The sequence below is a fragment of the Solanum verrucosum genome, unplaced genomic scaffold (genome assembly GCF_900185275.1).
Source record: "Solanum verrucosum unplaced genomic scaffold, falcon-dt-bn FXZP01000220.1, whole genome shotgun sequence".
Classification (NCBI taxonomy): Eukaryota; Viridiplantae; Streptophyta; class Magnoliopsida; order Solanales; family Solanaceae; genus Solanum; species Solanum verrucosum.
This window is the reverse complement of record NW_026020308.1, coordinates 784,490-810,441: the sequence shown is the minus strand read 5'-3', so window position 1 is coordinate 810,441 and position 25,952 is coordinate 784,490. Positions and strand designations below refer to the sequence as shown.

At 35.0% G+C, this 25,952-nt stretch overlaps 1 protein-coding gene across 3 annotated transcripts; it reads right to left on the bottom strand.

Moving 5' to 3' along the window:
* Window positions 1-10,787: 10,787 nt before the first annotated feature.
* Window positions 10,788-18,506, bottom strand: LOC125835125 (anthranilate synthase alpha subunit 1, chloroplastic-like). Of its 3 annotated transcripts, none has more exons than XM_049514262.1 (11): window positions 18,307-18,506; window positions 16,763-16,956; window positions 16,169-16,358; window positions 14,453-14,604; window positions 13,636-13,751; window positions 13,298-13,544; window positions 13,162-13,218; window positions 12,875-13,027; window positions 12,082-12,162; window positions 11,718-11,804; window positions 10,788-11,248 (listed from the first exon to the last, which is right to left on the bottom strand). In XM_049514262.1, exons 1-11 carry the CDS (start codon window positions 18,476-18,478, stop codon window positions 10,925-10,927), a joined length of 1,773 nt encoding a protein of 590 aa, XP_049370219.1. In that variant the 5' UTR covers window positions 18,479-18,506; the 3' UTR covers window positions 10,788-10,924. The 3 variants fall into 3 exon arrangements, with proteins under 3 accessions (XP_049370219.1, XP_049370220.1, XP_049370221.1); XM_049514263.1 differs by having other exon boundaries at window positions 16,763-16,947; XM_049514264.1 differs by lacking the exon at window positions 18,307-18,506 and having other exon boundaries at window positions 16,169-16,347; window positions 16,763-16,947.
* Between the last annotated feature and the right edge of the window lie 7,446 nt (window positions 18,507-25,952).

The window sequence follows — 25,952 nt, the reverse complement described above, 5'->3', positions numbered from 1 at the left end:
GGACAATCCTCAGTAAAAGTATCGAAAACAAACGCTGAGGAACCTGAAATAAAAAATTTTAAACATTTAACTAAAAGCTACCACTAGACTCGACAAAGCAGTAAACAACTATATACAACAGAGACATATTTACCCCACCCCACTTTAAAAATAAGCATTGTCCTCAGTGCACAATTAAAGCAAAGTATAGAGTTAGGAATACTCCCTCGGGCCGCTAGACCTCGTCGTCACCGTGATCAAACACCATCAAGGCATTTGCATCCTCATCCACAGCATCAGCCTCCTCATCATCCATAGCCTCATTTTCAGTAGCCTCATCATCATCTAACGGCTTCATAAAAGCGGGACCAGACCTGCACAGAAAGGTTGCATTCTCGGTCAACGGATAGCGATCCGCCAAAGTCTCCATTTTCTCGTTAGTAACCGGACGTCCACCTATCCGCAACTGTAGCTCTACCATACCGAACATTCGTGCCATGACGCTGTCATCACGGGCTTGCCTTTCTGGAGCAGACAAGACAGGTCCATGGGACGTGTCTAGTGCCTTTGTGCGGGTTAGATCAACTAATTTACCCGTCAGATCCAGGTGATAAGAAACGGTCATGTCCACTGTTTCCTCTACAATACCTTCAGCCCTCAGAAATCGGGTGATCAACCCCCCATAACAGAATCTCTGCCTCAAATTGTTCCTGAATTTCATTATATTTTGCCTCAGGATTGCCCCAACATTAATAGGCATTCCCTTCATCAGCATATAGACTAATACCACCATATCCCTTGTCACATCAGTAAAATGTTTGGCAGGCAACAACACACTACATACTATCTTCAGCCATACCCAAGCAACTTGATTAAAGTTAGCAAAATGTAGGGTATTATGCCTCCCTGTATCCTTACTCCGCTCCCACCTAGCAGTCGAATCAACCCCACACAAGGTATGTCGGATATCCCTATAAGGAGGTGTATCCCTCAAGTTACTAAACTCATCAGGGTCACAATTTGGGGTCCCTAACAAGTCATTCAGAATTCGGGCAGAAAACTTGACATTTTACTCCCTAACAGGCACAGTTTTATATTTTGTTTCAGTTAGCCAATTAGCATAAAATTCTCACTAACGTCAAATTGCAATCTCCCAGATTGTCAAATATAAACCTCAGTCCCAACTCAATCACAGTCCAATATATAACAGCAAATTGCGACTTCAACCTTACCTCATTCACAAATTCATCGCCCATATACTTCGCCTCTTGCCCATATACTTTGCCTCTTGTTGACAGGCGAACCATTCCCACCCATACCTTTCAACAGTCTTTTTACCAAATTTTTGCACCGGTTCTCGAGCATTAGAGGACCCGGAAGCTTCTCCTTTTCTACTCCGCTTGGAACCCGCCACGGATTTGGCTTTCGGTGCCATCACCACCTAATAAGAAAAAAGAAATAAATAGTGAAAAAGAGAAACAAACACAAAGCAAAAATAAAAATTAGTTAGATAAATTAGGGGGGGCTGGGCAATGAGGAGAGGGAAGAAGAGAGTAAAAGAGAAAAAAATTGGATAGTGAAGGATTCGAAGTGAAAGGGGAGTGGATATGTGGTTGTATAGGAGAAGAATGGGTAGGGAAAGGTTTAATTGTGTAGAGGAAGGAGAAAGGTTGGTGTCAATGGAGGTAGTGGGAAGTTAGAAGAAGATGAAGAAGAAGAGTTGGAGAGAAGTTAGGGGGTTTGGGCGGTTTGTAGGAGAATGGGGTAAAGAAGTGGGAGTTTTAGGGATTTAAGAGGAGTGTGTCGGGTTTTATATGGGTATAAACCCGAATTTTTTAAAAAAATTGGGCAAGGACGCGATGGTGGGGCGCCACGCCTGTATCGCGCCCCAAAACTTTCTCTAAATTTTTATGCCAGGCGCTGCGCGCCTGCCAGTGCGCTAGAGTTGTTTTTTTTTATAGTTACAAATAAAGAAAGAAAATCCTATCTAGCTATAACTAACCTATATTCTACAAATTGAAACTACGCTAAAACAAAAAATTTCAAGAATTCAAAGACGAACTTCCTATCTATTACATATTGTTCATGGGTTGCCTCTCATATAGCGCTTGATTTAACGTCGCGGCACGACTCAGCTTGGATCATTCATCATTTAGCTCAAGATCTTCTCGATCACGATCCAAATCCTTACCAAAATAATGTTTCACCCTTTGCCCATTGACCAAGAACGTAAGGACAGTCTTACCTTTAAGCTCAACAACCCCATGTTGTGTCATTCTGACCACTTCAAAAGGACCACTCCACTTCGACCTTAATTTTCTGGGGAATAACCTTAGTCTAGAGTTAAAGAGTAGTACCTTATCTCCCGGATTGAAGGTACGAGCTACTATGTGCTTGTCATGCCACCTCTTTGTCTTTTCTTTGTATAGCTTGGCATTCTCATATGCGTTGAGCCTAAACTCCTCAAGTTCATGTAGCTAATTCATTCTATTTTTACCGGCTAGCTCGGGGTCTAAGTTCAATTTCTTGATTGCCTATTATGCTTGATGCTCTAATTCTGCTGGAAAGTGACATGATTTCCCAAATACTATGTGATAGGGAGAAGTTCCTATTGGTGTCTTGTACGCAGTCCTATATGCCTACAACACATCATCTAGTTTTTCAGACCAATCTTCATTTGCGCATTCACCATTTTCTGCAAAATTTGCTTCACCTCTCTATTCGAAAACTCCACTTGGCCACTCGTTTGAGGATGGTAAGTTGTAGCAACCTTATGACGAATACCATACTTAGCAAGAAGATTTTTAACAAGATGGTTAATGAAATGCTTACCTTCATCACTTATAATTGCCCTTGGAGTGCCAAAGCGAGTGAAGATGTGCTTTTTGATGAACTTTATCACCACCCTTGAATCATTGGAAGGAAGAGCTACTGTCTCCACCTATTTACTAACATAATCCACAGCCACAAGAATATATTGGTTTCCACTAGATGGTAGGAAGGGACCCATGAAGTCAATACCCCACACATCAAATATTTCCACCTCCAAAATGTTACTGAGCGGCATCTCATGTCTTCTTGAAATAGTACCCAACCTTTGGCATTTATCACAACCCTTCACAAAAGAAATAGAATCTTTAAATAACGAGGGCCAAAAGAAACCAGATTGTAGTACCTTATGAGTAGTACGCTCTCTTCCATGGTGACCTCCATATGGACTAGCATGACAACTCTCGAGCACTTTGTGAACCTCAGATTCTGGAATGCACCTTCTCACTACCCGATCTACGCCTTGCTTGAACAAGAATAGTTCATTCCAAATGTAGAACTTGGCATCATGATTGAGCCTTTTCTTTTGTTGGGTGATTGCACCCGGAGGATAATCGCCACTTACTAGCAAATTCACAATGTCTGCATACCATGGCACTTGAGAGATATCTAATGCCATCAATTGTTCATCTGAAAACTCTTCCCGGATTTTCTCACCTTCATTCACATGTGAAAAATCCTCCAACCTAGATAAGTGATCTGCTATTTGATTCTCAATACCTTTCCTATCTTTGATCTCAGGGTCAAATTCTTGGAGAAGCAATATCTATAGGATTAGCCTTGGTTTAGCATCTTTTTTATTGAATAGGTACCTAATAGCTGCATGGTCAATAAAAACAATCACTTTAGTACCTACCAAATACGATATGAACTTGTCGAAGGAGAACACTAGAGCCAACATCTCCTTCTTAGTCACTGTGTAATTAGCTTGTGTAGAGTCAAGGGTCTTGCTTGTATAATAGATCGAGTGGAACACTTTATTCTTTCTTTGTCCCAACACTGCACCCACTGCTACGTCGTTTGCATCACACATGAGTTCAAATGGTAATTCCCAATCAGGAGCAATTAAGATGGGAGCTTCAATTAAGTTCATCTTCAACATCTCAAAAGCTTTGAAGCACATCTCATCAAAGTCAAACTTCACCTCTTTCTCCAAGAGACTGCACATAGGTCTTGCAATCTTGGAAAAATCCTTAATGAATCGCTTGTAAAAACCTGGATGACCCAGAAAACTACGCACACCTTTTACAGAAATAAGAGGGAACAATTTCTCAATAACTTCTACCTTAGCCTTCTCAACTTCCAAATCAGATTTAGACACCTTTTGTCCCAACACTATCCCCTCTCTTACCAAAAAATGACGTTTTTCCCAGTTTAGAACTAAGTTAGTGTCCTCACATCTAGCAAGTACTTTATCAAGATTCCGGAGACATACCTCAAAAGTCTTCCCAAAGACGAAAAAATCATCCATGAACACCTCTACAAAGTCTTCCACCATATCATGAAAAATGGCCATCATACACCTTTGAAAAGTCACCGGTGCATTGCAAAGTCCGAATGGCATGCGTTTGAAAGCATAGGTACCATAAGGACAAGTGAACGTGGTTTTTTCCTGATCCTCGGGTGCAATCAAGATCTGGTTGTAACCGGAATACCCATCTAAGAAACAATAGTACTCCTGCCCTGCTAGTCGGTCAAGCATCTGGTCAATGAAGGGAATGGGGTAGTGATCTTTTCGGGTAGCATCATTTAGTTTTCGGTTATCCATGCAAATTCTCCACCCAGTCACTATTCTAGTAGGAATCAACTCATTCTTTTCATTCCTTACCACTGTCATACGTCCCTTCTTGGGAACACATTGTACCGGACTTACCTACTTACTATCAGATATTTGGTACACAATTACAACATCTAGCCATTTTATTACCTCTTTTCTCACCACTTCTTTCATCAAAGGATTTAGTTGATGTTGATGTTGTGCACTTGGTTTGTGATCTTCTTCCATATAGATTATGTGCATACATAACGCTGGACTAATCCCATGGATGTCAGCCATCTGCCACCTAATAGCTTTCTTTCTCCGCTTTAGAATCTGCAATGCTGCTTCAACCTGAAATTCGAACAACTCTGCAAAAAGTATAACATGCAAAGTTTCATTAGTACCCAAAAATGCATACCTGAGGTGAGCCGGCAGTGTTTTCAGTTCCAGCTTTGGGGCTTCCTCAATTGAGGGTTTGGGTGGTGGCCCTAACTCACGCTCTAATGGTTCCACTCTCCGCTTGTGAGGCTCCACAAGTGCCAGATTCTGACATGTTTCTATCTCTTAAGCCTCAGTGTTTTCATCTCTTTTATAACCTATTAATACTCTTTCTAAGGGGTCTTCGGGCACAACTAAATGTGACTTTAATATGCGATCAACCACAGTAATAGCAGACAACTCTTCATAAATAGAAGGTAATTTTAGAGCGCAGTAAACATCAAATACCTCTACCTTATCATATGCCCTCATGGTTAATTGACCAGCTACTACATCAATCAATGCCCTACCCGTGGCCAAAAAAGGACGTCCCAAAATGAATGGAACTTCAAGATCGGGTTCAAAGTCTAAGACCACAAAATAAATCGAAAAAATCAATGAACCTACTTGCACTAACACATCTTCTACCACCCCATCTGGCCTAGCAATGGATCTATCAGCAAGTTGAAGAATAACAGTGGTTCGTTTTGGACTACCCAACCCAAGCTTTAGATACAAGGATAAGGGCATCAAATTTATACTTGCCCCCAAATCACACAACCCCCGGGCATGAACATTTTGCCCAATTGTAATCTGCACAGTAAAACTACCTGGATCTTTTAACTTTTTGGGCAGTCTGTTTTGAATCCTTGAGTTGCACTCCTCAGTAAGTGCCACAGATTCATATTCCGTGAGCCTCTTCTTGCTAGCCACAATGTCCATCACGTATTTAGCATACTTCGGGATACCCTGCAAAATGTCAACCAGAGGTAAATTAATGTGAACCTGTTTAAGGAAAGAGAGAAACTTATCGAAGCATTCATCCTCATTCTGCTTTTTGAGCCTTTGTGGAAATTGAGGTGGTAATTTCTTTTGAGGAACGGGTACCTCAACATTGGAGTTTTTTACTACCTCTTTCACCTTCTTTTCTTTGTTACTTACCTCAGTGTCTCTCTTCTTTGGAGCTAGTTCCTCTAATTGTAGCCCACTTCTAGTACTTACCGCATGCAATTGCTTAGGATTGGGCTCAGTATCACCGGGCAGCCCACCTTGGGGGCGCAAGTTCAGAGAATTAGCCACTTGCGCAACTTGTTTCTCTAAACTCATTTGGGACATATGGATGTTTCTAATGTTCTCATCCTGCTTATCTATTCTAGCATTTAATTTGGTCCCTATTTTAGTCATGAGCTTTTGGAGTAGTTCTTCATTGGTCATCCTCCCTTTTGGTGCACTAGAATTTGAGCTTTGGTTAGGATTGTAGTATTGTTGCTCTGCCCCTTGAGAACGGTATTGGTTAACCCTTTGTGCCTGATTTTGGTTTTGGTTCCCACCCATGAGAAGTTAGGATGGTTCTTCCAACTAGGGTTGTAAGTATTACCATAATTTTGTTGCACCCCACCCTTTTGCTCATTACCCACATAGTTTACGGAATCCGGGTTTGCCTCACATTGCTCGGTTTCATGAGTTCCCACATACCTCACACCAATTTGCTGCATGTTGTACTACGTTTATCGGAGCCTGATTTAGAGCTATTTGGCTAAATTGCAATGTAATGTTATGTTGCATTGCATCTAATTTGGCATTTATGGCAGTAGCTTGGTCTACATCTAAGATCCATGCAGCCTTTTGGGTTGGGGTTCTAGAAATTTCCCCATCATACCATTGGTTCCCTTCAGAAAGTTTATCGAGTAAAGCGAAGAACTCTTCACTCATTATGGAAAGGGCATGTCCACCTGCTGCACTATTAAGGAGAGAACAAGCATTATAGTCTAAACCCTCAAAGAAAGTGTGAGCAAATACCTCATTGGTTTGCATGTGGTGTGGGCAAGCAATCAACATTTTTTTGAAACGTGTCCATGCTTGGTACATGTCCTCCCCTTGCTTTTGAACAAACTTTATTATCTCCAAATTACCAAAAAAATAAGTTAATTATCTCCCCCCTCAACTTCGCGGTTTTCTTGGATTGAAAAAATCTACTCAGGAACTTCTTTGCTAGATCATCCCAAGTGGTGATGAAGTTTGGTGGCTCAGAGTCTAACCAACGTCTTGCAGCTCCTAATAATGAGTATGGGAACAAAGTCAACCTTACATAGTCTGATGAGACTCCAATTGGGATGTATGTATTGGTGATGTCTATGAAGGTCCTAAGATGGACTTGAGGATCCTTATGGGGGAGACCAGTGAATTGCCCATTAGTATAGAGTATATGTACCATGCTCTGCTTTAGTTCAAATCTACCCCCCGGTGGAGGTTTCCTAATACTGGATGCCAAGTTGGCTGTGAGTGGAACTGCCACATCACGGACTGGTCTTGCGGGAACAACAGGTGGTCCTTCTTGGTTATTCCTTGGGTTATTCACGTTTTCCGGGTTATTCACGTTGTCTTGATTATCATCATCAAAGTTTCCCGAAATACCTAACCCCAATTCTTCTTGTCGTCCCTGGTTCATTTTTCTGCGCTGGCGTAAAACTCTTTCCGGTTCGTTGTAAGGTTCGACAAGATCTCATTTCCGAGCCAGACCTGAAAATCAAGTGCATGCACTACACAAGCTAAGATCAAGTAATTAATATCTGAATATATTAAGTGTAGACTTAAGAAGATTGAATATAGATCAATTTCTAAGTCCTCGGCAGTGGCGCCAAAAACTTGTAGCTCCCCAGTATACACGCAAGTGTACGTGGTCACGCAAGTAATATAGATTCTTTAATAAACGAGTTATCGTTCTCAAGGGACTTATAATCAACTTATATTTAACACTTCATTCTACAAATAACAGTAAAAGCATTTATTGTTGACTACTACTAATTATGAACTCAATGAAAGTAACTAATTGTGAACGACTTTAATATTATGTTTCAAGCAAGTTAAAAGCAATTTCAGGACTGCAGCATATACTGAATATCATGTATCTTATTATCGGCCTAGAACTAATTTCAGTTGTTAAGTTATTGGTTTATAGGGTTAATTATATGAGTCGGGATATACACCTCTCGTCGCCTACCCCAATTAGCTACCTAACTACATCGTTGAGCAGGGATAAATAGACTAATTGGCGAGAATTTATATTTCATCCTATTTCGTAACCAAGCGAGTTGTTCGTTCGGGCGTCACTCCTGAACACAAATCACCTCGACTTAACGGGTCGATCAAGCTCTCTATATCCTCTGGTCTATTTAACCTCTCCTCTCTCGATTTTAAGGTTAAATAATAGATTTATCTCTAGATGGCCAGTCAAGAAATACTAAAACAAGAATATAGAAGTAACTTATAATGACAACCAAGAATTAATTCATAAAACCTTAAATAATCAACAATCCATTCGTAGCTACAGCCCCAGAACTAGGGCGTGTAGCTACTCATGCTATTAGAAAAAAAGAAAATACAATAGTTCATGCAAATTCCAGAAAATTAGAAGAGTTAAAGGATTAAAACCTATACAAACTTGAATTCTTGCTCTTGCACACTAAATCAAAAGTCGAACACTTACTAATGAACCCTATGGGTCTATTTATAGTAATTATAAAAACTAAGACCCAATCCTCAACCAACAAGGAGTCCTATTTAGTTGTATTTTCGCTGGAAAAGTCGGCATCATGGTGGGGTGTCGCGACTCGCATCAGCCTCTGAAGTTTCCTCCTTGGCGCGCCACGCCTCTCAGCGCGCCTGAGAGGCGTCTCTGAATATTTGGCCCAGGCGCGTCACGCCTCTCAGAGCGCCTGACCTTGGGGTCTTCATCCTTGGCCGTTTTTCATGCTCTTTTACGTCTCTTTTCTTCAAGTTGACTCCAATTCCCTTAAGAGTTCCTGAAACAACTAATCATGTGTGTAAGTGTACAATCATTCCAATTTACACCAAAAATTAAGCTAATGACTAGAGATCATCTTTCAATCTAATTGACTCATGGGCAATTATTGATAACTTAGGCATATAAATATGCCTAAGATCAGTCACTCCGGGCACTGATGCCTAGACTGATAGAGCGACCAATTATCCAAGATCCCCTATTTACCTCCCTCTCTGTCTTTCCTTATTTTACCTTTTGAATTCTGCGTTAATTGCATTTGAGGACAAATTGCTTTTATTTGTGGTGGGGTGAGGCCCATCTTTGTGTGCTATTTGATGTTCATATGTTGTTTATATTTGCGTTATTCTTTTTAAAATTGTGTTAATACTGCTTTCCTATGGATGTTTGAGCCTGTGGCCCCTTTTATTTTATATTGCAAAATGATTTTCACTCATCCGAAAATTTTTGCCACCTCTTGTGTGATGAATGTGGCTGTTCTTTTGCAAAATTTAAGTCTTGGTCCCGATCAATACTGATGACTTGAATAGTGCTCTAAATCGAACGAACATGAATGCGCGGATACGATGAGGCCAAATGAAGTTGCATAGACAATATGTGAACTATTTGCATCTCATTTTGACTAGCCTAATATCGAATCGAGTCTTTTGTAATGACTGTTGCGCACTAGCGAAAGTGTGGAGTCTTGTTTGACTATAGTGTTGATGTCTATTGTGATGAGCTTACTTTGAAACATGCATGATAGATCCTAGAATTTGCCCTGTTGGTCCTATTGACTTAGTAAAGCTTTCTCTTGACATGATCTTAGGCAACTTTGAAGAGTGTGAGCCAATTTGACATATACCGCTTTTGTGGCCTACCTTGTGAGTGTGTGAACCTCTCTTGAACACCCCTTGAACCGTAACCTTCTTTGAAAGAAACTTGATGAAAATTAGACCTTTTTTAATCCATTACCGCTAATCCTCTTGATTTGTGGTTTAATAAATAGCCAACTTAGACCAAAAGCCTAAGTTGCAGGTGTGGTGAGAAGAAAAGGGTAAATCAAGAAGTGCAAGGGAAGTCACCGTTAACTCATGATGTTGAGAAAAATGGAACCCCTCCATATTAAAAAAAAAAAAAAAAAGAGAAAAAGAAAAGAAAAGAATGAAAAAGAAAGTTGCAGAATAAAGTGCAAAAGAAAAGGGGGTTTCCAACACACTATGGAAAAGTGAATAATAGGATGACTTGTGAGCACTAAAGAAAATGATGAAGGAAAAGGGAAGGAAGTGTTGTGAGCACCACAATTCATGAGGATGAAAGCCACTAAGTCTAGATGATCATACCTCTGCACTCAGTCCCATTACAAGCCTTGAAAAGACATTATTTATCTTGAGAAAGCTAAAACAAATGTCAATTGGAAAATACGGGCAACCCTATGGGTGAAAGCATGTATTGTTTTCATCTTTGTGAGGGTGAGCGTTGCATCTAATTCCTGAACTTTAGATAATTAAGTCATTATGAACGATTATGGGATCATTCTTTCTATGAGGGCATTCAAACACTTTAGTTGAGCTTGAACTTGCATTTGAGGCAAGTATTGTGAGCATGAGATTCTTTGATATTGGTGAGTCACTACTTGAATCTTTGAGTGCACAATTGATCTTTGCATAAGTAAATTGAGTCTTGTTGTGTGCATTCATGATCGAGTTTCCAAAATTCAACTTAGTTGAGTTTCAGAATTTTATGGTACTTGGATAAAAAATCATCATCTAAAATTAAACCTAAGCATGGCAAGGGAACTACACTTGCACTATTACAACATCAATCATCATCCCCACTGCAGTGCTGCAAGTGAGACGGACCGGAGGATGTAAGCTAACCTTACCCCACAAAGTAGAGAGGTTGGTTTCTGGGCTCTTTGTGGCACCCTGCTACAATTGATGAAGCAAATACTGAACATATGCAACAATTATGACATTGGGGGGATTTTCAGTCACTTCCCAACATAACTGACTATTCAGATCAAAAACAAACTTCTCTACATCCATCGAGAAACAAAAAAATTGACGAAACAAAATCCGACACTAGGACTGCATCTATTATTTGTCAACAAATGAGGACTCTGCAAGATCAATGGCACGGACAAGAGCTGCAGCTTTATTTTCGCATTCATTTTGCTCATCCGCGGGGTCACTATCAGCCACTATACCTGCTCCAGCTTGGAGATAAGCAATCCAATCTCGTCGCTTATCGACATCCTTGTACGAGTACATAGTGTCGTAACGCGTTCCAGTTGGAAATACAATGGTTCTCAAAGCTAAGGCAATGTCCATTTCTCCTGTAAAGGAAATGCCTCCAAATCCACCGCTGTATGGTCCACGCCTTGTGACTTCCAGCTGATCAATTAGCTCCATGGCTTTCACCTATACCAAGCAAGAGGCATGAATTATTTACACCCCTTTCGTGAACACACAAAAAATTAAAACTGTATCAACTATAAATTCCTTCATGAAACACCTCAGAGCATATCAATAGTTCTTACAAGTTCCAGATGGATTGACCTTAAACACATAACCGTACCAATATTAGCTTCAGCCCTTAGCCCCTCTTTACTTCCAGAAAATAATAAATGGTTCACTTGTTAACACTTGATGCAAAAGAGACGATATGCATAAACTTTCCGTTCAGGATAGGAGAATTCATTATCAATATCTCCACCAACTGATCAAATTCAGTGAAGTGGAAAAACCATACTTCCAAAGACTAAGGGCATCAGTTTGGCTACTTCCCATAACTTAGACACTGAGGCAGCAGAAAGCACCCAGAACTCAAACAACCGACACTGCCTTTTCAAATAATTAATATTGCAAAAGTACAAGATGATTGTCGAACCTTGGGCGCTCCACTAACGGTTCCAACAGGCAGGGCTGCACGCAGAGCATCCCAGCTACTCAAATGGTCCAGTAGCTCTCCAGTAACCTGCAAATTTTGGACAGAACAAAACCTTGTAACAAGCCAGACAAATCATTATATTTCACAACATCCAAGTCTTAGTGATGATTCTCTAACCCCTGAAATATGTAAGAAAGGAAGTAACGTAATGCATAAGAACGAGTGTTATTTGTAACTGGCATTTCTTTCAGGAAGCAAACTTTGTTGCACTCAGGAAACATACCTTATGCAAGTAACATGTAAGACCCCAATCAACGTAGAAGAATAGCTATAATTAAATACAACTCGTATGACAAGAACTCACCGTGGAGCTGATGTGCATGACATGGGAATACCGTTCAATGTTCATTAGTTTCTCAACTTTCACCGAACCAGGCTTAGAGACCTGAATTAAGAATCGAAGTTAGTCAAAGATGATTGTAGTGAAAGACGGCTTCAATGAAATGCTTACAAGGATTCTAATGTGAGAAGTTATCTAACAAATAAAATTCAGTAGGTACCTAGGAATTCAAATAAATAGAAGCTCATTGAGCAATAATGCCAATGCATAAAAGGAGGATGAATTGCATAAACACGGTACAATATATTAAGCACATGCCTATTTATGCTTTCACCCTATCTTTTGTTTTGATTTCTGAAATCTTTGTATTTGTCTTGAATTTCTCTATCAATTTTGGTCAAACTACCTAAAATCGATTGACCTGAACCGGTACAGATGCCACACCCACGTTGTGTCGACACTGGTGCGGCACCATATGTGAAGAATCTACACAACTTAGTCCAAAACAAGAACAAGATCATTACATGACAGAATGAGATGCTACCTAAATATTGACAACCTTAACATATACAATTACAGATGAATGTAGTCCAGAGGAAGTAGGATCATATCAAAAGTAGCAATAAGCAATGTGAAGATGAGAATTACAATCAACAACATGAGCAATTATTTTCAGTTGTCCAGTTACAAGTCCAGACTCCAGCGTAGATTTATCGAATCTTGGCATATAGAAGATATATACTGCGCCTCTAATAATGCAAAAATTCCATCAACCTATAGAGAGAAATAAAAAAAAAGGGAAATTAGGAGTGTTAACCTTTCCAACATCATTTCTTCCCAAGTCAACCAGCATTATATGCTCTGCACGCTGTTTCTCGTCGTGCAAAAGTTGATTTTCCAACATATAATCTTCCTCAAGTGTCTTACCTCTTCTAATAGTCCCTGCTAGAGGCCGATTGGTAACTGTTCTCTGGACCCAAAAAAAAAAAGAACGGTTTTAGATCATTAGCAAAGTTGTTAATGGTAGACAAGATGACAGATGGAATTTGGGGTGAAATCGACATGCAATCTGCCAATTAGAATAGAGAACATTAGTTGATTCACCTTCTTCACTCGAGTAAGAATTTCTGGACTAGAAGCAACTAGTATACACCCCCGAGCCTGATCATAACATATCCTTTGTGAGAAACCTAGGAAAATAGAATTTGAAGAGTCAAAGTTTCAAGGAAAACAGGTATACCTGTAGATAAGTCATATAAGGACTTGGATTTACGATTCTTAGTGCTCTGTATACTTCAAATGGATCTGCAAATGTTCGTCTTTCAAAACGTTGGCTAAGAACAATTTGGAAAATGTCCCCAGCAAGGATATGTTCCTTGGCCTTTAAAACAGCCTTCTGGTAGTCTTCGCTTGTCATATTTGACTTTTTCAATGAAGTACCAAAATGGCTAGTATGAAGTTTTATCGACCCTGAAGCCAGCGTAGGACTAAAGGAAGAAACCAGTACAACCAATGAATGAGAGGAAAGGAGCAGAAATAAGGTACTTATTATTGGAAGAGGAAGTGAAATTAACTTACGGTACAATATCATGTACTCTAGACAACAATGCTTCTAATCTGGTTGTACCATCATTGTAGGCCTCCTCTACTGAAGCAAATCGATCTAACCGCACCCAATGTATGACAAATGCTTTCTGGTATCAAGCAGAAATTTGAGTAACGGACCATAATACCTTGAAAAATAATTACCTTGCTACTAGAAGTTGATCATGAAAGTAATCATGTAAAGAAATGCACATTATGCCTAAGCCAACACTAAAAGCTAACTCAATTCTAAAGCTAGCTCAAAGGGTGAGCTTGCCAAACAATAACCCATTTCCTCTACCAATGTGAGACACTTAACATCCCCTCCTCCTCGCGACCAGGATGCGACATCATCTGAAGCATGGACAACATAATACGGGTATCCCACATTGGGTAAACCAAGAATGTAAATGATCTAGCTCTCGTACCATGTTAAGAAATGGATCTAGGACATAACTCAACTTCAAAAGATAGCACATAGAACGAGCATTGTCTAAGACTGTATAAGAAGAAAAATTGCCACAATCACCACCGATGTGGGATACTAACAACTCAAATCCATATATTCAAACCCAAAAAATTCAATGAAAAATAAAGAGAACAATCCATAATGAACGGCAAATATGCACGACAAATTGAAGAAATCTATCCAAGTACAAAAAGTAAAATTGAAGTGCTAATATTGAAGCACTTCAATGAGAGCTAAAGCATATGTTCATGAACCAGATAGGACATAGGAAAAAAATAGGTTTATATAAATCTGGTAAACAAAATAAATTGAGGGTTTGTTGGGGACAGAAAATTAAACTACCTTTTCCACATGATCAAACACAATTACATCATCATAAAGGCCTAGATGAAGATCGGGAAGGTTCCTATCATCCATTGGAGCATTTGAGAAAGGTAGCTTCTTTTTCTCTACGTAACGCACAGTGTCATATGAGAAAAAACCAACCCAACCTCCTGCAAAGGAAAAACTACAGCATTAGGTAGAGTTAAGTTACTCTCTTCTCAGATGAAATTTGTGTATAGAGATATCAATTGTCATATACATTCTGAAAACTTTGGGCCTAGTCTTATTCAACACATAATCTCTCTTCATCCTTCCCTCTTTCCAACTTTTGTTGATGTGGATTCTTACTTCATCCTAGATTTTTCAGATCAAATTCTTACTTTATTCAAATATATGAAACTAGCATAATTTTCAATTATTACACTCCTTAAATTGATAGCGTAAATCAACATGACAGTTCTCTTCCTCTTCCATTCTCCCAATATAAATTAGAGTTACTAATAGAGTTTTCTTTATATGTATACCATCTTTAAATAGGATTCCATTTCACATCACTTCTTTCTGCTTCATGTTGTGGGAAATCAAAACCATCTAAATGTCTCTTGCATTACACTCTGTCACAATAACTATTAAACAAATTATTTTTATTTTTTTTAGATTTTATCCTTCCCTTTTCTTCAATGGAAAAGGTAATGATTTTATCATCCTAAAGTATGTATAAGAGTTTTACATCAATAGAATGGATGCACTGTACTACTGTTTGATTTAATGATATAATACTTTTCTATGATAACGTCTTAACAAGTAAACTATAATTAAACTATTATCACACAGAAAAAAATCATTCAGCTTACAATTGTTCTTTTCTACTTTGAAAACATTTTTTTTAAAAAAATAGCATCTCTAATTGAAGAAGACTCACTTTACGAATCCAAAAAAAAGTTGGAGAAAACGAAAATGGATAGAGAGCATGAAAAAAGAAGAAGACAAAGCATCAAAACAGGACCAAAAATGAAAAGAGAAAAGGCAAACAAGAAACAGAAAAGAAAGAACAGACATTAAAAAAAAAAGAGCAACAAAAAAAAGCAATTTAATGAATGAAAAGCATGGGATTCGAACCCCTTGACTCGGGTTAACAATGATGCATGCAGCCACCAATACACCAAGATGCTCTATTGAACTTGGGTTGCCACATACAATTTAAGTAAGTTATCCAAATATTTTTCAGTGCTTTTACTGTTTTACATAGTCTCGGGTGGGGTGCATGGGTTCTCGTGAACCTGTATTTCTTCATGTTCATCCACCCCTATAGAAGGAAATAGAGGTCTTCCTTCTATAAGTTGAAGGAGTACAAAAGGTCTAACAGTTAGTTAATGTCAACTATAATACTCCTACTCCACAAGTAAAGACTTTTCAAAACATTGGATATTAAAAGTGAAATAATTTTCCTCCATCATTAAAGCTTTCACTATTCCTTTCTAGCCAAATATTCAAAAGAACACAAGTACTAATCACATTCCAGTAACGTCTGCTGCCAGTGGATAGAGATTGTCCATTCGGACCATTCCAGCTACTTAAAGCAAGTTCAATGCTCTGGCACGAGACACTAAACTACAAAGATAACGAGGAGCATTTACTAGTTTTGTCCGCAGTGAAGCAGTAGATGATTCATTGACTCAAGCTAGATTAGTATTAATGCCAAAAAACTAAAGCAGTTGAAGTATAATTTATTACCACAAAATGCTTCAGGAAGCTCATTTATGCATTGAGGTTTCCATTTTTCCATAATCCTACGAGGAATGCTCATGGGATCTTCCTCAAATTCCTCCGTTCTGCTTCCTTCAAGGTGATCCATAATTGTCACCATGTTCTCTTTTGCAACAATTTCCATTGTCGGCTGGGCCCCAATCACACTGTATCGACCCTAGCATAATTAACTCATCAACAAACACAGCAAGGTGTAATCAAGCAAGTAACATTTTTGATTGTTCAAAATTGTGCTGATGCAGTAGTGCAGGTAATGAGAATACAAACATCAATAATTCCCTATGTGCTCTTTGTGAATCTCACTACTCCCTCCTTCCTGAAGAGGACTTCAGTATCACTATTTTGGGACAAAAGAAGTTTTTCTTTGTAGATTTGGCAACTGAAACAATTTGAACTATTTTCAACTATAAAAAGTTGTGAGTTATAGTACTTATACGTGATTTCTGAATATATGAATTTCATTTCAAACCCATCATTTGTTTAAAGTTAGAGCAATATAATTTCCTTTGACTATTCCAGTTTCAATCAAGGAACTAAATGGAGGTAGAACAAGGAGCTTACAACATTAGAAGCTTTCAAACCAGGCTCTACAGACTCGAACAAGAAGCTCGGAGCTTCCCTATCATCTTCCTTCACTAGACAGCGGTAAGCAAGGACCGGAGTTAAGTGATCGGAGAATATAGACCTGTAGAGGGGGATCAAATTCCCATCCTTGGCAGCCTCCTTGAACTTCACTGAATCGTCCACTACACAAACTAAACCATCTCAGAACCAGAAAGCAGCCAAAAGTCACCATCATGAAATTAATGTCCAGCAAATTAAGTAAGTGAATAGATACGCACTATTGATGGTACTTAGTAGTGCAAAGACACAAATGCCCTCGACTCTGTCTATATATATTACTTCATGTTTTTTATTCAACTTCTAAACCGGGGTAGTCAATTATTGAGGTAAGCTCCTTTCTTGGTCGATTCCAAAAGCAAATGCACTCATTTAGAGGAGAGGGGTGGCAACTTGATATTCTACGCATTCAATGATTAGTTCAAGTTAATTGCCACATAGGATCAAGAAATGCATCAGTAATCTGTGCCCAAGGGCGGATCTACATGGAGTTCAAGGGTTCTGATAACAATTGCACCGTGTGTATATAGGATCAAATCTGTAGTTTATGTGTATCTATTTAATATTGAACCCCTTCAACAAAGTAAGGGGCTTGGTTCAGCGGCTATGGGGGTTCAGAGCTTAGTAGGTGCGTGGGTTCGAATCTGGCTAGTAACATTTTTCAATGTTTTAGCTTCAGCATTTATGGTTTTCTCTAAATAAATGAAACGGCTTCTTCTTTGTTATAATTGTCTCGGTGCTAATCATGTTTTATTTTTATTTATTCATTAAGCCTAATTATTAATTGCTTAATTAAATTAGTGATTGAAATCTGGTACAATGAAGAGCTAAGCTATATATCTTGGTTCCTTGCTTGTTTAATTCTCCTAAGGTCTAACTAATTTTTTACTTTACGATTCAGTAGCAATCAAGTGTAGCCTCTCATATGTGATTTAACATGCTTATTTGTCAGCACTATTTAGCATTTTTTTTAAACCCCTCAACGGAAATCCTGGATCCACCACTGTCAGCACCTACCCACTAAAAATCCTGGATCCGCCACTGTCAGCACCTACCCACTAAAAATCCTGAATCCACCTCTAAATTAAATGGAAGGAAGCCAAACTTTCTAACAGTTGAAAGTAAGGTTTTCGAAAAATAGATATTAATTCTAAAGTTTCAGAGAAGCAGAAAAGGCAATGACTTAAACTTTTGGATTCATTTCAAAATCAAATATATACAGGTAAGAATTATTTATTTTTTTGAACAAAAAACATTAATGTCGCATATATAGCAGTGTAAGCAATTCAGCAGAATCTGAACAAGCCGAATTAAAATCCTAGAACCATTTTGAATTAAATAGGCATAGAGGATACCGAATGAAGGTGGCGAAACTAATTCAATAACTGAGATTTCAACAAATTAAATATCTAGGTAAGTAACAACTGCAGCAAAATTCATAAAATTCTGGATCCATCATTGAATTAAACAAGCAGAAAGATTACCTAATGAAGGAGGAGAAACAGCAGCGGAGCATTTGAGAATCCGAAGTCGAGCAGCCGCAACAGGGGAGCTAGAGAAAGAGAGCGAAGTGGCCCGGTGACCGGAGAAAATGGAGGAGCGGTGATCGGAGCCGGAGATAACCGGTCGGTGGTGAGATACGGCTAGGGTTTTCATGAGTGTCTACAGCATTTGAGCTTTGAAAAAATGGAATGACAGTTATATGTTGCAGAGGTGAGTTGGGAAATTTGCAGTATGAGTGTATCAGTTTGTAGGTTTTAGGTATTTGGTGAATTAAATGTGAAATTTTTTGGCAAATATAGACAGACCCCACTTACTAAATATTAGTCAAATGTAATATAATTACTCCTTCCGGTCCACTTTTATTTGTCATGTTGTATTTTTTCAAAAGTAAATTTAACTAATTTTCAAAGGCAAATTAAATTACGTTAATTCGATAGATATTCAAAAACTTTCTGTTTTGCTTATACGATACGAACATGTACTAGTGAATCACAACCATTGGTTTTGTTAGATACATTATCAAAAGCTATACACAAATTGCAATTTTTTGCATATCAATATAATAAAAAAATATGTAATAAAATGTTAGTCAAAGTTCTTATAGTTTGATTCTAAAAAAAGAAATTGTGACAATCAAAAGTGGTCGGGAGGAATTTTTATTTTAAATCATATTTTTGTTCATTTGATTTTCACATTAATTATTTATATTTAATTATTTTTTTTCTAAAAAATGGACTGACATTATTTGAAATCTCCTAAAAATATAGAAATAGAGTGATAATAAGAAGTGTAATAAACAATTATATTTAGTCAATTGATAAATTATTAAAAATACACACAAAAAAAAATTGAACAATATTAACGAGTAAGATTACATATAACATGAAATGTAGTTAATTTTTTAATTGAGTGTGTTCTTTTAAAGAAAATATATATTTTGCTTAAAGCAATTATATTATAAGAAATTTAATGTCTTTTCAAGACATTTTATAAATGTCTCATAATTATTAGTATTTATTTTAAAACATATAAGTTCAAAATTGTATTCTTGTTTATTTTCTTGAGGAAAAAAAACACGTACATAGTAGTATGAACAGAACTGTATGTAATTTTGATCATCGATTACATTTAAAGAAAATTTAATTGAAAATTTTAGAATCCATACTTACTTTAATTTACTATATTGTGTATTATTAAGTATAAACATAATTTTAATTAGAGAAATATTTATTTATTATTATTTGCATGGAGTTTAATTGTCTGCTAGAATTATATGAAAATTAAATATTTTTTATCACATAATGTATATCTTAATTATGTATTATTTTATTTTACATATCTTAAAATTATGTAATCTAGTTTATCACTTTAATTAAGTAATTTTATTAATTATATGGTTAAATAAATTTAAATTACATACTTCGATATTTTTAAATATAATTTAAAATATTTTTCAATGATAGTCAAATTCACAGTACTTTAAATACGGTATAGAACTTATAAAAATTATATCGTTCATAATTGTTGACCATAATTAATACCAACCTAAAGATTACACGTTGTAACTATTAAAGTAATTATTGTCATAATTTTCTTGTACTCAAAATATATTAATTATGCCAAAATTGAAACATAAAAAAAATATTGGCTATATTATTTAACTATTTTTATATTTTTTTCTACAAATTATAGCAAAAATATTTTTTTAGTGATAATATTTTGTTTGAAATAATTTATTATGACTAAAGATCACTATTGCTGAAATATTTTTTGTCGCGAGGCAAACTTATGATCAGCTAAAAATTTATTATAGCAAAAAATCTATTTAGATCACTAATTGTTGCCATAAATTTTAAAACTTGAAGTAAAAATATTTATTTAGTTGCAATATTTTGTCCGTCACTTGCCTCCTCTTATATTTTTGTTACAAAACAATTATTATGAAATTGAGCTAATATTTTTTATGATTAATCAATTCTAATTTTATTATCATAATTTTTTTTTAAATAGAGGTAGGTGGAGATCGAAATATCTAAGATAGGGAAATGGAAGAATATTTTGGATAAGTTTTATTAATGATATCGAACTTTGAGTTTATCAAACAAGAAAATTACTTTCTTTCTTTTTTTGTTATACAATTGTCATTTAACATTAAAATTTACTACAAAAACAACTTTTTATTACATGGAAATATGCTATCTTTAAAGTTTATAATGAAAAAAAAAAACATTTTTAGGAGGATTCTGTGAAATTTTTGCTATATAAATGAGTATATTAATAAGGAAAAAATAGTCGCACCGTATTTTCTTTAAATATTTGATTATAATGCTTTAACATTATGTATAGAAATCAAATTTTACGGAAAAGCAAATGTAATATTGTATACACCAACAAGTTTTGTGTTACGAAGAGAAATACCAAAAAATATTTTTAAAACTATCGTGAATATATGCTCTCCATTTTATTTTACTTGGCTCATATACTAAAAATATATGTTTCAATCTACTCGTCATTTTCATAAATCAAGAGAATTTTATTATATATTCATCATACTGTCCTTAGTGTTAAAGATCTATAAAAAGTAGTAGAAATCAAATCTAGTATTTTAAAGCATCACTAATAAAATTAATTTAGTAAAATAAGTATTTAGTTTAAAAAAAATTAAAGGGTGCTTCAAGTCAATAAGGCCAAGTAAAAAAAGAACAGATGGAGTAATTAACTTATTTTGGAGCTTATATAATATTTTTTGGTATAAAATATTAAAATTCACGTGAAAATTATTTTTTAGTTAACTTAGTCAAAATTGAAAGGAAAAAAAAGTCAAAGTTAAATGACTTTTTAAGTGACCAATATAACTTTTTGTGTGATAACTTTTAAAGTCTAATGACTTTTGGTTAAGAAAAAAATTCTTAAAAAAATTGTGTGGTAATTTTGAAATAGAATTACTTTTATATAATAATAATAATAATAAAAGATTTGATAAAGGGAAAATTGTATATAATAGCAAATTATTAATTCAAACTAAATGATATAACCATAGTTTGATTTAATTGTACCCCATAGCAAACTGTTGCTATTTCGTCTTTCTCCTGGTGATCTCGCTCGCCACTCTCATTCTCTCCCTCGCCTCTCTCGCTTTTATACAAACGCAAATGTATAAAATGCGTTTGTGTTTGTATAAAGCGAGAGAAAATTGTATATATACATATATTTTCGTTCCCCTCTCCCAGATCTCACTCGCCACTCTCCCAAATCTCGCTCGCTCACTCGCCTCTCTCACTTTATACAAAACGCAAATGTATAAAATGCGTTTGTGTTTGTATAAAGCGAGAGAAAATTGTGTATATACATATATTTTCGTTCCCCCCTCTCCCAGATCTCACTCGCCACTCTCCCAGATCTCGCTCGCTCACTTGTCTCTCTCACTTTATACAAACACAAATGTATACATTGCGTCTGTGTTTGTATATACAAATACAAATGCATATATTTTCGTCCTATACACTTATGATTATACAAATATGATCTTCCCCTGCCCTGTTTTGTTTTGTTTTTCTCTCTTTCTCACTTTATACAAATACAGATTATACAATTGATCTTTTGTATATGTATACCAAAGCAGATTATACAACTACTTTCTTTTGTATATGTATAACAAAATATACATATTTTATGTTTGCTATGGAGCGCAATTATGCAAACTATAGTTATAGCATACAAATATGATTTTTATGTTTGCTATATGTGAAAGTTGCTCTATGATAAATTCAAAACTAGATTAACACTCTTAGACTTTATCTTAAAATATCTTAATATGGTAGGTATTTGATGGAATATGGAAAGAAAAACAAAGAAAAAAAAAGAGTGGATTATGAGATTTAAAAGAAGGTGAAGTGAGATGATGTGGTGGTTCTTACATTTAACTAGTCAATCCAATATTTATTTGACTATAATTTTTTTTATATATTTTTAAAAATATTTTTAATCATTAATATTGTAATTTATATTTTTTTTGTATAATTTTTAAATATATATATTATTATTAAAATTTTCTTACTTAAATGATAATAATACACAGTAGGGTAGTGATTATATTAAGATTTAACTAACACTAAACTCTATAAATAGTCACTTAAAATTTTTGAGACTATTACTAACTATCGTAATTAAAACATTAACTATACATTGAAAATTAAAATATTTAAATTGAAATAAATCATTAAATTTTAATTCAAATTAAGTAATAAAGATATTAAATTAATCATTTTTAAATTCCTTGTGAGTTGGGGAAATAACAATTATGGTCATTTTCTGGCCACAAAATTAGGGTCATTTAGTAGCTCTCATAATTATAAAGGAATACAGTATATGTTTAAATAAATGTCAATGTAAAATCATGGTATGATAACTTATTTATTGAGATTATGATAATTTAATATCATTTGAATCCATAAAGATAAGCAATCATAGTTTAATTAAACACAAACACTCAATAAATCATACTCTCTTTAATTTTAAAATAAATGTGTTTTTAAAATCTCTCTTTCAAATTATTTTTATGAATAAGTATATATGTACCATTTATGGTAAATATACCTTTTAATTTTGTGATTTAAAAACATGATGTATCCCTCATTAAAAATGCGTATCTATACATTTGACTCTTAACAAATAATATAATATTTATCCGTTATCTATGCTAGTCAATTATCGGTACAGTTAATGAATGCAAGCTTCCATGGATATGATATGTTCTCCTATTACTTTCAATGAGTCATGTAGACACCGTATAATAGATGTTTAGATCATGACATCAAGTTTGTAATATAGTAAAAAAGAAATAAATCGGTATCATATATTGTTTTGGTATTATTAAGGCTGATAATTTCGCTTAATTGATACTAAATCAATATATATATATATATATATATATATATATATATATATATATATATATATATATATATATTGTATTGGTATCATAAATGTTTCTTGTTTAGAAATTACTCATTAGTCAATAATATTATAAGAGTGGATGACTTAACCGATCGGGTTAGGATCAAACTTCATGTACTCACTAGTGGTTTATCTTTGTTATGTACGCCTTATACCCGATAAGGTATTATATCATGACTTAGCTGGTAGTATTGAGATATCAGACTCTATGTGCTTATTATTACATGGTAATTTATGTTGATTATACTAATAAATTCCTATAACGAACTAATGAATGAAGAACAACGTTATGATGTCGATCCCTTGATTCTTCCATGTTACGATTACAATTCTATTGGTTGACCCATTTTCTCTCTTGTTATATTTCATGTTTTATTTTTCTACTTTACATACAGAATAATTTCATTTGTACTTGTGTCTTTTTTTTTTTATTAGGGGCACTACATCATATATTTATAAAAGAGAACCTAGGCCCGCCTACGTGGTGCCACCACAAGCTATAATTTCCTTTTAAATTTATTTATTTTTAAAAATAATCTTCCCTTTCATGAAAAGATGTGATTTGTATGAAAAATTGTGACTTTTATGAAGAGTTGCGATTTTTATATAGACTTACCAAAAAATAGTCATCCCCTTTCATGAAATGATGTGACTTTTATGAAAAGTTGTGACTTTTATGAATAGTTGCGACTTTTATGACAAGTTACGACTTTTATGAAAAATTGTGACTTTTATGAAAGGTTCTGACCTTTCCGAAGGTTGTAACTTTTTCAAAGAGTTCTGACATTTCTAATAAGGCACAATAAGAATTTGTTCACACTATCTTTTGTTGTCTATAAATATAGGGATTTCCTCTCATTTCAAATCAACGAAAAATTCTGAACTTTTTCTTCTTCCTTCTTATGCACAATTAAATATTCGAGTACTTTACTCCTGTTGAGTGGCTCACTGACACCATTGTTTTTGTATCAATATACTTGTGAATAAAATCGTTCCATCCTAAGAGGATCTATTCCATTAAACATCAGGTACTAGAGGGGAATAATTTCCTTAAGGGGACACTGTGCATTGAGTGGGCTCAATTTTTTCCTTTCTCTTTCATTCTATTGTTATAGATCCTGATATATTTTTTTTACAGTCATTAATTTATACTTATGATATTAATGGTTGTTTTAGTACATGTTTTAAACTTTGTTGTTTATGTTTCTGCAAAGTTATTGTTATAAGTATTTGTTATTACATGTAAATATTATTTATTAGAAAATATAATATCTCATGTGGATGTTCATCTAATTTCCCAAAAATATCAAATAGTAACACTTCTTAGAGGCAAAAGGATAAATTACAAAATCAAATTAAAGATGATTGATTGAAGGATAAATGATGAGATGTTATAATTATTATTTTTCTTTACATTATTAATGTACGTTACTATGTAATCTTGTATGTAAGATAATATAATGTTTTAGTTTTAATGACTGATAGATTGTAAGTATTATGTTATAAATTCTGTGATATTAAATTTTCGCGTGAGCACGAATAATTTTACTAGTTTTAAATAATGTACGCAAACAAGCGATCGAGAACCATGTTAGGCTCTTCACAACCTGCTTTCGATGAGCCCCGTTTTGCTTTTATGGCCTAGTTTTATATTCAACATTCCTATATTTTGCTTAAAGATATGTTAGGTGCCTACTTGGTAAACAATATCCAGTCACGTTAGAAGTTTTATACATGGTCAGTTAGTATGCTCATATGACATGTATTCTAATTTTGATTTTCATGTCACTTCATGAATTTAAAATTATGATTTATGAAAAATACTTTATTTACAAGACTTAATGTTTTTATTTCAAATTATGCATTCCTCTCGTGTCTAGATGTATGACCTATGTTCATGCCATATTATGAGTTTATTCAGGCTTTCATCTATGGTGTAAGCTCGAGACCTATGAAAAGCTTAATAGTAGAGTCTTAGATTAAGTGTTCTTGAGAGCTTATAAAATTCTGTATAATAAAGTCTTAATTATTTGAGGAAATGTTACCCTTTGAGTTAGCCTTGAGAATTGATTCATGGTAACTTCCATGAACATACATTTACATTCTGAATTTGAGAGGTCCACAATCAAACATTCAAACTGTCATTATTTGGTAAATAGTGGATTAGTGGTTATTGATCATTTTATTATATCATATGATATAATACAAAGTCCAATAAAATGTTAATAATAAGGTGGTTCAATGTTTGTCACGTGTCAACTCCTCTATCACATATTCCAAGATGAGCTCTCATCCATTTCTTCTTTTTCCAACTAAAAGCTAAAAAAGGCTCTTATTAATTGAAGCAAAATTGAAAGTCAACAAAGGAATAGTAGGATATCAAGTGGTAGTAGAGTCAAAATTACAATTTTCATTTTAGTGATACAATATTTAATTCTCTAAGTGTGTGTTCAGTTTTAAGCTCTTATGAGGACTCATTTATTTATTTAAGCTATTATAACGATACACTCTGAATTGACAAGTTTTTCGTCAACGGTGAATCTATTATATTTATTCGAATATAAAATTGATAATATAATTGAACTCATGCTATATATTAAAAAACCACTAGTTCTCATTGAAATTATCCACTGAAAAATGTTTAGTGTCAATTTCCACATATATTTTGATT

Bases quoted from the DNA above. Each gene is read 5' to 3' on its own strand.
- LOC125835125 (XM_049514262.1), bottom strand. From the start codon at position 18,478: ATGAAAACCCTAGCCGTATCTCACCACCGACCGGTTATCTCCGGCTCC. The intron at 14,605-16,168 runs GTAATAAATTAT...TTTCCTTTGCAG, and splicing joins GCTTCCTGAAGCATTTTGTG to GAGGTTGGGTTGGTTTTTTC. The intron at 11,249-11,717 runs GTTCGACAATCA...TGCTTGGTATAG, and splicing joins CCGTTAGTGGAGCGCCCAAG to GTGAAAGCCATGGAGCTAAT.